Source organism: Oncorhynchus nerka, unplaced genomic scaffold (assembly GCF_034236695.1).
Source record: "Oncorhynchus nerka isolate Pitt River unplaced genomic scaffold, Oner_Uvic_2.0 unplaced_scaffold_1122, whole genome shotgun sequence".
In the NCBI taxonomy this organism is placed as follows: domain Eukaryota; kingdom Metazoa; phylum Chordata; class Actinopteri; order Salmoniformes; family Salmonidae; genus Oncorhynchus; species Oncorhynchus nerka.
Window position 1 is genome coordinate 92,287 of NW_027040203.1, and position 15,806 is coordinate 108,092.

The following is a 15,806-nucleotide window of genomic DNA, read 5'->3' on the forward strand; positions in this document are numbered from 1 at the left end:
GTGATTATGAATTGGGAAGGTTCTGGACATGCTCATGTGATTATGAATTGGGAAGGTTCTGGACATGCTCATGTGATTATGAATTGGGAAGGTTCTGGACATGCTCATGTGATTATGAATTGGGAAGGTTCTGGACATGCTCATGTGATTATGAATTGGGAAGGTTCTGGACATGCTCATGTGATTATGAATTGGGAAGGTTCTGGACATGCTCATGTGATTATGAATTGGGAAGGTTCTGGATTGGTTCATGTGATTATGAATTGGGAAGGTTCTGGACATGCTCATGTGATTATGAATTGGGAAGGTTCTGGACATGCTCATGTGATTATGAATTGGGAAGGTTCTGGACATGCTCATGTGATTATGAATTGGGAAGGTTCTGGACATGCTCATGTGATTATGAATTGGGAAGGTTCTGGACATGGTTCATGTGATTATGAATTGGGAAGGTTCTGGACATTGTTCATGTGATTATGAATTGGGAAGGTTCTGGACATGCTCATGTGATTATGAATTGGGAAGGTTCTGGACATGCTCATGTGATTATGAATTGGGAAGGTTCTGGACATGCTCATGTGATTATGAATTGGGAAGGTTCTGGACATGCTCATGTGATTATGAATTGGGAAGGTTCTGGACATGCTCATGTGATTATGAATTGGGAAGGTTCTGGACATGCTCATGTGATTATGAATTGGGAAGGTTCTGGACATGCTCATGTGATTATGAATTGGGAAGGTTCTGGACATGCTCATGTGATTATGAATTGGGAAGGTTCTGGACATGCTCATGTGATTATGAATTGGGAAGGTTCTGGACATGCTCATGTGATTATGAATTGGGAAGGTTCTGGACATGCTCATGTGATTATGAATTGGGAAGGTTCTGGACATGCTCATGTGATTATGAATTGGGAAGGTTCTGGACATGCTCATGTGATTATGAATTGGGAAGGTTCTGGACATGCTCATGTGATTATGAATTGGGAAGGTTCTGGACATGCTCATGTGATTATGAATTGGGAAGGTTCTGGACATGCTCATGTGATTATGAATTGGGAAGGTTCTGGACATGCTCATGTGATTATGAATTGGGAAGGTTCTGGACATGCTCATGTGATTATGAATTGGGAAGGTTCTGGACATGCTCATGTGATTATGAATTGGGAAGGTTCTGGACATGCTCATGTGATTATGAATTGGGAAGGTTCTGGACATGCTCATGTGATTATGAATTGGGAAGGTTCTGGATTGGTTCATGTGATTATGAATTGGGAAGGTTCTGGACATGCTCATGTGATTATGAATTGGGAAGGTTCTGGACATGCTCATGTGATTATGAATTGGGAAGGTTCTGGACATGCTCATGTGATTATGAATTGGGAAGGTTCTGGACATGCTCATGTGATTATGAATTGGGAAGGTTCTGGACATGTTCATGTGATTATGAATTGGGAAGGTTCTGGACATGCTCATGTGATTATGAATTGGGAAGGTTCTGGACATGGTTCATGTGATTATGAATTGGGAAAGTTCTGGACATGCTCATGTGATTATGAATTGGGAAGGTTCTGGACATGCTCATGTGATTATGAATTGGGAAGGTTCTGGACATTTTCATGTGATTATGAATTGGGAAGGTTCTGGACATGCTTCATGTGATTATGAATTGGGAAGGTTCTGGACATGCTCATGTGATTATGAATTGGGAAGGTTCTGGAATGGTTCATGTGATTATGAATTGGGAAGGTTCTGGATTGCTCATGTGATTATGAATTGGGAAGGTTCTGGACATGCTCATGTGATTATGAATTGGGAAGGTTCTGGACATGCTCATGTGATTATGAATTGGGAAGGTTCTGGACATGCTTTCATGTGATTATGAATTGGGAAGGTTCTGGACATGCTTCATGTGATTATGAATTGGGAAGGTTCTGGACATGCTCATGTGATTATGAATTGGGAAGGTTCTGGACATGCTCATGTGATTATGAATTGGGAAGGTTCTGGACATGCTCATGTGATTATGAATTGGGAAGGTTCTGGACATGCTCATGTGATTATGAATTGGGAAGGTTCTGGACATTTTCATGTGATTATGAATTGGGAAGGTTCTGGACATGCTTCATGTGATTATGAATTGGGAAGGTTCTGGATTGGTTCATGTGTTTATGAATTGGGAAAGTCCTGGACATGCTCATGTGATTATGAATTGGGAAGGTTCTGGACATGCTCATGTGATTATGAATTGGGAAGGTTCTGGACATGTTCATGTGATTATGAATTGGGAAGGTTCTGGACATGCTCATGTGATTATGAATTGGGAAGGTTCTGGACTTGTTCATGTGATTATGAATTGGGAAGGTTCTGGACATGCTCATGTGATTATGAATTGGGAAGGTTCTGGACATGCTCATGTGATTATGAATTGGGAAGGTTCTGGACATGCTCATGTGATTATGAATTGGGAAGGTTCTGGACATGCTCATGTGATTATGAATTGGGAAGGTTCTGGATTGGTTCATGTGATTATGAATTGGGAAGGTTCTGGACATGCTCATGTGATTATGAATTGGGAAGGTTCTGGACATGCTCATGTGATTATGAATTGGGAAGGTTCTGGACATGCTCATGTGATTATGAATTGGGAAGGTTCTGGATTGGTTCATGTGATTATGAATTGGGAAGGTTCTGGACATGCTCATGTGATTATGAATTGGGAAGGTTCTGGACATGCTCATGTGATTATGAATTGGGAAGGTTCTGGACATTTTCATGTGATTATGAATTGGGAAGGTTCTGGACATGCTCATGTGATTATGAATTGGGAAGGTTCTGGACATGCTTCATGTGATTATGAATTGGGAAGGTTCTGGACATGCTCATGTGATTATGAATTGGGAAGGTTCTGGACATGTTCATGTGATTATGAATTGGGAAGGTTCTGGACATGCTCATGTGATTATGAATTGGGAAGGTTCTGGATTGGTTCATGTGATTATGAATTGGGAAGGTTCTGGACATGCTCATGTGATTATGAATTGGGAAGGTTCTGGACATGCTCATGTGATTATGAATTGGGAAGGTTCTGGACATGCTCATGTGATTATGAATTGGGAAGGTTCTGGATTGGTTCATGTGATTATGAATTGGGAAGGTTCTGGACATGCTCATGTGATTATGAATTGGGAAGGTTCTGGACATGTTCATGTGATTATGAATTGGGAAGGTTCTGGACATGCTCATGTGATTATGAATTGGGAAGGTTCTGGACTTGTTCATGTGATTATGAAACAAGGTTCTGGATTGGTTCATGTGATTATGAATTGGGAAGGTTCTGGACATGCTCATGTGATTATGAATTGGGAAGGTTCTGGACATGCTCATGTGATTATGAATTGGGAAGGTTCTGGACATTTTCATGTGTTTATGAATTGGGAAGGTTCTGGACATGCTCATGTGATTATGAATTGGGAAGGTTCTGGATTGGTTCATGTGATTATGAATTGGGAAGGTTCTGGACATGCTCATGTGATTTGAATTGGGAAGGTTCTGGACATGCTCATGTGATTATGAATTGGGAAGGTTCTGGACATGCTCATGTGATTATGAATTGGGAAGGTTCTGGACATGCTCATGTGATTATGAATTGGGAAGGTTCTGGACATGCTCATGTGATTATGAATTGGGAAGGTTCTGGATTGGTTCATGTGATTATGAATTGGGAAGGTTCTGGACATGCTCATGTGATTATGAATTGGGAAGGTTCTGGACATGCTCATGTGATTATGAATTGGGAAGGTTCTGGACATTTTCATGTGATTATGAATTGGGAAGGTTCTGGATTGGTTCATGTGATTATGAATTGGGAAGGTTCTGGACATGCTCATGTGATTATGAATTGGGATTCTGGACATGCTGATTATGAATTGGGAAGGTTCTGGACATTTTCATGTGATTATGAATTGGGAAGGTTCTGGACATGCTCATGTGATTATGAATTGGGAAGGTTCTGGACATGCTCATGTGATTATGAATTGGGAAGGTTCTGGACATGCTCATGTGATTATGAATTGGGAAGGTTCTGGACATTTTCATGTGATTATGAATTGGGAAGGTTCTGGACATGCTCATGTGATTATGAATTGGGAAGGTTCTGGACATGCTCATGTGATTATGAATTGGGAAGGTTCTGGACATGCTCATGTGATTATGAATTGGGAAGGTTCTGGACATGCTCATGTGATTATGAATTGGGAAGGTTCTGGATTGGTTCATGTGATTATGAATTGGGAAGGTTCTGGACATGCTCATGTGATTATGAATTGGGAAGGTTCTGGACTTGTTCATGTGATTATGAAACGGGAAGGTTCTGGATTGGTTCATGTGATTATGAATTGGGAAGGTTCTGGACATGCTCATGTGATTATGAATTGGGAAGGTTCTGGACATGCTCATGTGATTATGAATTGGGAAGGTTCTGGACATTTTCATGTGATTATGAATTGGGAAGGTTCTGGACATGCTCATGTGATTATGAATTGGGAAGGTTCTGGACTTGTTCATGTGATTATGAATTGGGAAGGTTCTGGACATGCTCATGTGATTATGAATTGGGAAGGTTCTGGACATGTTCATGTGATTATGAATTGGGAAGGTTCTGGACATGCTCATGTGATTATGATTTGGGAAGGTTCTGGATTGGTTCATGTGATTATGAATTGGGAAGGTTCTGGACATGCTCATGTGATTATGAATTGGGAAGGTTCTGGACATGCTCATGTGATTATGAATTGGGAAGGTTCTGGACATGCTCATGTGATTATGAATTGGGAAGGTTCTGGATTGGTTCATGTGATTATGAATTGGGAAGGTTCTGGACATGCTCATGTGATTATGAATTGGGAAGGTTCTGGACATGTTCATGTGATTATGAATTGGGAAGGTTCTGGACATGCTCATGTGATTATGAATTGGGAAGGTTCTGGACTTGTTCATGTGATTATGAAACGGGAAGGTTCTGGATTGGTTCATGTGATTATGAATTGGGAAGGTTCTGGACATGCTCATGTGATTATGAATTGGGAAGGTTCTGGACATGCTCATGTGATTATGAATTGGGAAGGTTCTGGACATTTTCATGTGTTTATGAATTGGGAAGGTTCTGGACATGCTCATGTGATTATGAATTGGGAAGGTTCTGGATTGGTTCATGTGATTATGAATTGGGAAGGTTCTGGACATGCTCATGTGATTTTGAATTGGGAAGGTTCTAGACATGCTCATGTGATTATGAATTGGGAAGGTTCTGGACATGCTCATGTGATTATGAATTGGGAAGGTTTTGGACATGCTCATGTGATTATGAATTGGGAAGGTTCTGGACATGCTCATGTGATTATGAATTGGGAAGGTTCTGGATTGGTTCATGTGATTATGAATTGGGAAGGTTCTGGACATGCTCATGTGATTATGAATTGGGAAGGTTCTGGACATGCTCATGTGATTATGAATTGGTAAGGTTCTGGACATTTTCATGTGATTATGAATTGGGAAGGTTCTGGATTGGTTCATGTGATTATGAATTGGGAAGGTTCTGGACATGCTCATGTGATTATGAATTGGGAAGGTTCTGGACATGCTCATGTGATTATGAATTGGGAAGGTTCTGGACATTTTCATGTGATTATGAATTGGGAAGGTTCTGGACATGCTCATGTGATTATGAATTGGGAAGGTTCTGGACATGCTCATGTGATTATGAATTGGGAAGGTTCTGGACATGCTCATGTGATTATGAATTGGGAAGGTTCTGGACATTTTCATGTGATTATGAATTGGGAAGGTTCTGGACATGCTCATGTGATTATGAATTGGGGAGGTTCTGGATTGGTTCATGTGATTATGAATTGGGAAGGTTCTGGACATGCTCATGTGATTATGATTTGGGAAGGTTCTGGACATGCTCATGTGATTATGAATTGGGAAGGTTCTGGACATGCTCATGTGATTATGAATTGGGAAGGTTCTGGACATGCTCATGTGATTATGAATTGGGAAGGTTCTGGAGTGGTTCATGTGATTATGAATTGGGAAGGTTCTGGACATGCTCATGTGATTATGAATTGGGAAGGTTCTGGACATGCTCATGTGATTATGAATTGGGAAGGTTCTGGACTTGTTCATGTGATTATGAATTGGGAAGGTTCTGGATTGGTTCATGTGATTATGAATTGGGAAGGTTCTGGACATGCTCATGTGATTATGAATTGGGAAGGTTCTGGACATGCTCATGTGATTATGAATTGGGAAGGTTCTGGACTTGTTCATGTGATTATGAAACGGGAAGGTTCTGGATTGGTTCATGTGATTATGAATTGGGAAGGTTCTGGACATGCTCATGTGATTATGAATTGGGAAGGTTCTGGACATGCTCATGTGATTATGAATTGGGAAGGTTCTGGACATTTTCATGTGATTATGAATTGGGAAGGTTCTGGACATGCTCATGTGATTATGAATTGGGAAGGTTCTGGATTGGTTCATGTGATTATGAATTGGGAAGGTTCTGGACATGCTCATGTGATTTTGAATTGGGAAGGTTCTAGACATGCTCATGTGATTATGAATTGGGAAGGTTCTGGACATGCTCATGTGATTATGAATTGGGAAGGTTCTGGACATGCTCATGTGATTATGAATTGGGAAGGTTCTGGACATGCTCATGTGATTATGAATTGGGAAGGTTCTGGATTGGTTCATGTGATTATGAATTGGGAAGGTTCTGGACATGCTCATGTGATTATGAATTGGGAAGGTTCTGGACATGCTCATGTGATTATGAATTGGTAAGGTTCTGGACATTTTCATGTGATTATGAATTGGGAAGGTTCTGGACATGCTCATGTGATTATGAATTGGGAAGGTTCTGGATTGGTTCATGTGATTATGAATTGGGAAGGTTCTGGACATGCTCATGTGATTATGAATTGGGAAGGTTCTGGACATGCTCATGTGATTATGAATTGGGAAGGTTCTGGACATTTTCATGTGATTATGAATTGGGAAGGTTCTGGACATGCTCATGTGATTATGAATTGGGAAGGTTCTGGACTTGTTCATGTGATTATGAATTGGGAAGGTTCTGGATTGGTTCATGTGTTTATGAATTGGGAAAGTCCTGGACATGCTCATGTGATTATGAATTGGGAAGGTTCTGGACATGCTCATGTGATTATGAATTGGGAAGGTTCTGGACATTTTCATGTGATTATGAATTGGGAAGGTTCTGGACATGCTCATGTGATTATGAATTGGGAAGGTTCTGGACATGCTCATGTGATTATGAATTGGGAAGGTTCTGGACTGGTTCATGTGATTATGAATTGGGAAGGTTCTGGACATGCTCATGTGATTATGAATTGGGAAGGTTCTGGACATGCTCATGTGATTATGAATTGGGAAGGTTCTGGACATGCTCATGTGATTATGAATTGGGAAGGTTCTGGACATTTTCATGTGATTATGAATTGGGAAGGTTCTGGACATGCTCATGTGATTATGAATTGGGAAGGTTCTGGACATTTTCATGTGATTATGAATTGGGAAGGTTCTGGACATGCTCATGTGATTATGAATTGGGAAGGTTCTGGACTTGTTCATGTGATTATGATTTGGGAAGGTTCTGGACATGCTCATGTGATTATGAATTGGGAAGGTTCTGGACATGCTCATGTGATTATGAATTGGGAAGGTTCTGGACATGCTCATGTGATTATGAATTGGGAAGGTTCTGGAGTGGTTCATGTGATTATGAATTGGGAAGGTTCTGGACATGCTCATGTGATTATGAATTGGGAAGGTTCTGGACATGCTCATGTGATTATGAATTGGGAAGGTTCTGGACATGCTCATGTGATTATGAATTGGGAAGGTTCTGGACTTGTTCATGTGATTATGAATTGGGAAGGTTCTGGATTGGTTCATGTGATTATGAATTGGGAAGGTTCTGGACATGCTCATGTGATTATGAATTGGGAAGGTTCTGGACATGCTCATGTGATTATGAATTGGGAAGGTTCTGGACTTGTTCATGTGATTATGAAACGGGAAGGTTCTGGATTGGTTCATGTGATTATGAATTGGGAAGGTTCTGGACATGCTCATGTGATTATGAATTGGGAAGGTTCTGGACATGCTCATGTGATTATGAATTGGGAAGGTTCTGGACATTTTCATGTGATTATGAATTGGGAAGGTTCTGGACATGCTCATGTGATTATGAATTGGGAAGGTTCTGGATTGGTTCATGTGATTATGAATTGGGAAGGTTCTGGACATGCTCATGTGATTTTGAATTGGGAAGGTTCTAGACATGCTCATGTGATTATGAATTGGGAAGGTTCTGGACATGCTCATGTGATTATGAATTGGGAAGGTTCTGGACATGCTCATGTGATTATGAATTGGGAAGGTTCTGGACATGCTCATGTGATTATGAATTGGGAAGGTTCTGGATTGGTTCATGTGATTATGAATTGGGAAGGTTCTGGACATGCTCATGTGATTATGAATTGGGAAGGTTCTGGACATGCTCATGTGATTATGAATTGGGAAGGTTCTGGACATTTTCATGTGATTATGAATTGGGAAGGTTCTGGACATGCTCATGTGATTATGAATTGGGAAGGTTCTGGATTGGTTCATGTGATTATGAATTGGGAAGGTTCTGGACATGCTCATGTGATTATGAATTGGGAAGGTTCTGGACATGCTCATGTGATTATGAATTGGGAAGGTTCTGGACATGCTCATGTGATTATGAATTGGGAAGGTTCTGGACATGCTCATGTGATTATGAATTGGGAAGGTTCTGGACATGCTCATGTGATTATGAATTGGGAAGGTTCTGGACATGCTGGACATGCTCATGTGATTATGAATGATTATGATTATGGGGGAAGGTTCTGGACATGCTCATGTGATTATGAATTGGGAAGGTTCTGGACATGCTCATGTGATTATGAATTGGGAAGGTTCTGGACTTGTTCATGTGATTATGAATTGGGAAGGTTCTGGATTGGTTCATGTGTTTATGAATTGGGAAAGTCCTGGACATGCTCATGTGATTATGAATTGGGAAGGTTCTGGACATGCTCATGTGATTATGAATTGGGAAGGTTCTGGACATTTTCATGTGATTATGAATTGGGAAGGTTCTGGACATGCTCATGTGATTATGAATTGGGAAGGTTCTGGACATGCTCATGTGATTATGAATTGGGAAGGTTCTGGACATGCTCATGTGATTATGAATTGGGAAGGTTCTGGACATGCTCATGTGATTATGAATTGGGAAGGTTCTGGACATGCTCATGTGATTATGAATTGGGAAGGTTCTGGACATGCTCATGTGATTATGAATTGGGAAGGTTCTGGACATGCTTCATGTGATTATGAATTGGGAAGGTTCTGGACATGCTCATGTGATTATGAATTGGGAAGGTTCTGGACATGCTCATGTGATTATGAATTGGGAAGGTTCTGGACATTTTCATGTGATTATGAATTGGGAAGGTTCTGGACATGCTCATGTGATTATGAATTGGGAAGGTTCTGGATTGGTTCATGTGATTATGAATTGGGAAGGTTCTGGACATGCTCATGTGATTATGAATTGGGAAGGTTCTGGACATGCTCATGTGATTATGAATTGGGAAGGTTCTGGACATGCTCATGTGATTATGAATTGGGAAGGTTCTGGACATGCTCATGTGATTATGAATTGGGAAGGTTCTGGACATGCTCATGTGATTATGAATTGGGAAGGTTCTGGACATGCTTATGAATTGGGAAGGTTCATGTGATTATGAATTGGGAAGGTTCTGGACATGCTCATGTGGATTATGATTATGAATTGGGAAGGTTCTGGACATGCTCATGTGATTATGAATTGGGAAGGTTCTGGACATGCTCATGTGATTATGAATTGGGAAGGTTCTGGACATGCTCATGTGATTATGAATTGGGAAGGTTCTGGACATTTTCATGTGATTATGAATTGGGAAGGTTCTGGACATTTTCATGTGATTATGAATTGGGAAGGTTCTGGACATGCTCATGTGATTATGAATTGGGAAGGTTCTGGATTGGTTCATGTGATTATGAATTGGGAAGGTTCTGGACATGCTCATGTGATTATGAATTGGGAAGGTTCTGGACATGCTCATGTGATTATGAATTGGGAAGGTTCTGGACATGCTCATGTGATTATGAATTGGGAAGGTTCTGGACATGCTCATGTGATTATGAATTGGGAAGGTTCTGGACATGCTCATGTGATTATGAATTGGGAAGGTTCTGGACTTGTTCATGTGATTATGAATTGGGAAGGTTCTGGATTGGTTCATGTGATTATGAATTGGGAAGGTTCTGGACATGCTCATGTGATTATGAATTGGGAAGGTTCTGGACATGCTCATGTGATTATGAATTGGGAAGGTTCTGGACATTTTCATGTGATTATGAATTGGGAAGGTTCTGGACATGCTCATGTGATTATGAATTGGGAAGGTTCTGGACATGCTCATGTGATTATGAATTGGGAAGGTTCTGGACATGCTCATGTGATTATGAATTGGGAAGGTTCTGGACATGCTCATGTGATTATGAATTGGGAAGGTTCTGGACATGCTCATGTGATTATGAATTGGGAAGGTTCTGGACTTGTTCATGTGATTATGAATTGGGAAGGTTCTGGATTGGTTCATGTGATTATGAATTGGGAAGGTTCTGGACATGCTCATGTGATTATGAATTGGGAAGGTTCTGGACATGCTCATGTGATTATGAATTGGGAAGGTTCTGGACATTTTCATGTGATTATGAATTGGGAAGGGTCTGGACATGCTCATGTGATTATGAATTGGGAAGGTTCTGGATTGGTTCATGTGATTATGAATTGGGAAGGTTCTGGACATGCTCATGTGATTATGAATTGGGAAGGTTCTGGACATGCTCATGTGATTATGAATTGGGAAGGTTCTGGACATTTTCATGTGATTATGAATTGGGAAGGTTCTGGACATGCTCATGTGATTATGAATTGGGAAGGTTCTGGACTGGTTCATGTGATTATGAATTGGGAAGGTTCTGGACATGCTCATGTGATTATGAATTGGGAAGGTTCTGGACATGCTCATGTGATTATGAATTGGGACGGTTCTGGACATGCTCATGTGATTATGAATTGGGATGGTTCTGGACTTGTTCATGTGATTATGATTTGGTAAGGTTCTGGACATGCTCATGTGATTATGAATTGGGAAGGTTCTGGACATGCTCATGTGATTATTAATTGGGAAGGTTCTGGACATGTTCATGTGATTATGAATTGGGAAGGTTCTGGACATTTTCATGTGATTATGAATTGGGAAGGTTCTGGACATGCTCATGTGATTATGAATTGGGAAGGTTCTGGACATGCTCATGTGATTATGAATTGGGAAGGTTCTGGACTGGTTCATGTGATTATGAATTGGGAAGGTTCTGGACATGCTCATGTGATTATGAATTGGGAAGGTTCTGGACATGCTCATGTGATTATGAATTGGGAAGGTTCTGGACATGCTCATGTGATTATGAATTGGGAAGGTTCTGGACTTGTTCATGTGATTATGAATTGGGAAGGTTCTGGACATTATGAATTGGGAATGTTCTGGACATGCTCATGTGATTATGAATTGGGAAGGTTCTGGACATGCTCATGTGATTATTAATTGGGAAGGTTCTGGACATGTTCATGTGATTATGGTGCTGGGACATGTGTCCTCTTTTTTCCTCACTACCTTCTACTCTCTCTCTGTCTCTCTCTCTCTCTTTCGATCTCTGTGTGTCTATCTGTCTCTCTAACTCTTTCTCTCTTCTCTCATTTTAATCTCCCTCTCTCTGAACAGAGATGTCCCTGGCTGATCAGAAGCAGGTGTTTCTGCCTTTTTGAGAACCCAGAAGCAGCTGTCAGTTTGCCTCCTAAATGACACGTTGCTCACTATGTAGTGTACTACTTTTGACCAGGACACGCTACAGGCTCTGGTTAAAAGCTTTTCACTATATAGGGAATAGAGTGCCATTTTGGACATAGCCTATGTGTGGGTGAGAGAGTGGTTCCTCCTCTCCTGATCTTTCTGGATTTATCTTTTCTCAATCTGTTTCACAACTAACTGAGAACTGCCAGCCGCGGCCAAGAGATGACAGAACATTAAAAGAAGAGCGATTTATGGCCCCATCTGCCTGACAAGCATCTCCAGCACAGTGCAGCAGGTGTCCACGGATAACCCACTTGCATTTGCAACGTGGCATTTCTGGCCCAGGCAGTATCCAAGCCCAGCACACAAACCTCACCCAAGTCGCCCATCCAAAAGGTAACTAATCCTAGTAAGTGTCCAAGTTCCAAGTTCCGAACCGAATATCCAAAACCATTTACGGAAATATTTTTTCCAAAACCCAAAATGAATGTCCATGATCCAAAACCAATATCAAGCCTTGTTTTGATCACCTTTACAAAACCTTGGAACATTCTAGTCCTACTGTACTAAAGGTCATCTGGAGGTTGCGTTAAGGACTTCTGTTATAAATTTGATAATTTCCTTCATACAGTATATTTACTGGAACTCAAACCTGCTGGTCCCATAGACCTAACCCAGCCTGTGGAGCCAACCCAGGTCCCATAAACCTAACCCAGCCTGTGGAGCCAACCCAGGTCCCATAGACCTAACCCAGCCTGTGGAGCCAACCCAGGTCCCATAAACCTAACTCAGCCTGTGGAGCCAACCCAGGTCCCCTAAACCTAACCCAGCCTGTGGAGCCAACCCAGGTCCCATAAACCTAACCCAGCCTGTGGAGCCAACCCGGGTCCCATAAACCTAACCCTGCCTGTGGAGCCAACCCAGGTCCCACATAAACCTAACCCAGCCTGTGGAGCCAACACATTAATATAATCATAACCCAGTCTGTTACCAAAGCAGGGAGGTCCATATCTTGCAGCAGCAGTGGACCTCCCAGAGGCTGGGCTTATTATTCACTGACATGGCTGATTTCATGCCACGTCCACCCTACTGGATTGACAGCTTCCTGGGTATGTTCTCCAGTGCTGCAGCCTGCCCTGTAGTGCATCTGTGTTCACCGTGCCTGCAGAGGGAATACCTGGCCTCTAGTTAGAGCATTTGGAGATTATGCACTGTCTCTGTGTTGACACTCCACCACTTCTTGACCTCTGTGACCGCTGTTCTGTTTTTTCTGCAGTCTGACAATTTGGCCTGAATGGCCCTCTGACCTTGACTGTAGAACAGACACATGTGGAAGTCACCCCTGTTGACCTCCTAAATTCACATGAGAAAGAAAACATTGTGATAGAGACATACAGACCTTTACTATACGACCCTGATAGGACAGGAGGGTAAAGATTACCATAAGTTCCCAGACGTTACTGCTACTGGCTAGCTTGCAGGTTGTGTGTGTGTATGTTGCTGTGAGTGTGCGTTGGTTCTCTTACTATGGCAGAGGGAGTCGCTGACGGGGGTGCAGGCGCTCAGCTCCAACTCGATGCCCTCATCACATATGGTGCAGGGCAGGCAGGGGTCCAGGGAGCTGTCCCGGTCAGAGTAGGTGTCGTCTATACACTCCTCACACACCGTGTCATGGTTGTGCTCGCAGTGTGCCAACACGCCCTGGCCCGCCGGGCACACCGTGCAGGGCTCACAGCGCCCAGACACCTCATTCAGGTAGTAGTTGTAGTCACACACGCAGATGGCATTGTTGGAGTCGGTGCAGGGCGTCTGCATGCGCATCAGACCTGTACACATGGTGCAGGGGATACAGGTGTCTGTGTGGCTGTAGGTCTCTGAGTAGGTCTCACCTGGAGGAGGAGAAAGAAGAGGGGGATAGAGAACAATGAGGGGAGGATGAGACAGAGGGGAGAGGGGGATGGAGGGAGGAGAGAGAGATACAGTCAGTCTAATGACATGAATCATGTTTACTGCTGCTGTGTTCATCGAGAGGGGACACACAGTGATCCAGTGGGCTCTGGATGATTAGTGTTCTGAAGGAGTCTGAAGAACCACCGTGCTCATTACTAGATTGATCTCTGTATGGACTGTACCGACTGTACTGTAATGATATAGCTCTCTACTGCTCTGAACAGAAGATGAGATGGCCTGTATTCAAAGTTAATCAAGCTGGGTTTGGCACAAATGATCACTGGCAATTTGATGCTTGGCCACTCTTCATCATTTTAAAGTATGTGTCAAGCTATTTCTGAAAAGAATACATACATCTAACAATATTGAGATGTATAAACGTAGCGCACGCCATACGCATGTTTCCCATTATAAATCAGACTTGCCATGAAACTGTGCGTGTGTGAACAAGCATTATAACTCTGCCAGGAAAACGCCCTCCATTCACCTGACTATAACACCCTTCAACACACTTTATTTGCATTATGATGTGGAACTATTGGAATTGGGCCAGGGGATGGCAGTTTCTAAAAGAAAGAGCAATGGCCAAATGATCACATTTCTGTAGAGGAGTGGGCAGAATGTTTTAGTCTTTTACAGTGACTTTTTCAAACTAAACATGCATGCTGCCTATACCGAGGGCCAAACACTTACCCTATTGATTGTATATTCAAAAATGTTTTAATTCAAATGCTACAGCCCACACTTCTTTGCAAAAGAATATATTATTGTGTTTCTTCAGTATCTCCTGCCTTGGAATGTATTAATCTTTTTCAGTAATTTATGCTGTTTCTGGCTGTAAAGGGCAGTAATTTATGCTGTATCTGGCTGTAAAGGACAGTAATTTATGATGTACCTGGCTGTAAAGGATGGTAATTTATGCTGTACCTGGCTGTAAAGGACAGTAATTTATGCTGTATCTGGCTGTAACGGACATCATTTATGCTGTATCTGGCTGTAAAGAACATCATTTATGCTGCATCTGGCTGTAAAGGACAGTAATGTATTCCATATCTGGCTGTAGAGGATGGTAATTTATGCTGTATCTGGCTGTAAAGGGCAGTAATTTATGCTGTATCTGGCTGTAAAGGGCAGTAATTTATGCTGTATCTGGCTGTAAAGGACAATAATTTATGCTGTATCTGGCTGTAAAGGACAGTAATTTATGCTGTATCTGGCTGTAAAAGACAATAATTTATGCTGTCCCTGGCTGTAAAGGACAGTAATTTATGCTGTATCTGGCTGTAAAGGGCAGTAATTTATGCTGTACCTGGCTGTAAAGGACAGTAAATTATTCTGTATCTGGCTGTAAAGGACACTAATTGATGCTGTATCTGGCTGTAAAGGACAGTAATTTATGCTGTACCTGGCTGTAAAGGACAATAATTTATGCTGTACCTGGCTGTAAAGGACAATAATTTATGCTGTGTCTGGCTGTAAAGGACAATAATTTATGCTGTATCTGGCTGTAAAGGAAATCATTTATGCTGTATCTGGCTGTAAAGGACATCATTTATGCTGTATCTGGCTGTAAAGGACATAATTTATGCTGCATCTGGCTGTAAAGGACAGTAATTTATTCCATATCTGGCTGTAGAGGACAGTAATTTATTCTTTGTCTGTCTGTAATGGATGGTAATTTATGCTGTATCTGTCTGTAAAGGACAGTAATTTATGCTGTATCTGTCTGTAAAGGACGGTAATTTATGCTGTATCTGTCTGTAAAGGACGGTAATTTATGCTGCATCTGTCTGTAAAGGGCAGTAATTTATTCCATATCTGGCTGTAGAGG

The 15,806-nt window shown here is 41.7% G+C and overlaps 1 protein-coding gene across 1 annotated transcript in view; it reads right to left on the bottom strand.

Annotated features, from left to right (window-relative positions):
- The window catches only part of LOC115126699 (tumor necrosis factor receptor superfamily member 16-like), a gene marked incomplete at its 5' end in the record, with an annotated part of 57,539 nt that extends 43,625 nt beyond the window's left edge, over nt 1–13,914 (bottom strand). The window contains one exon of the mRNA XM_065016143.1: nt 13,552–13,914. Within this exon, the coding sequence (XP_064872215.1) occupies nt 13,552–13,914 (363 nt within the window). The remainder of the gene's footprint in view (nt 1–13,551) is intronic.
- Between the last annotated feature and the right edge of the window lie 1,892 nt (nt 13,915–15,806).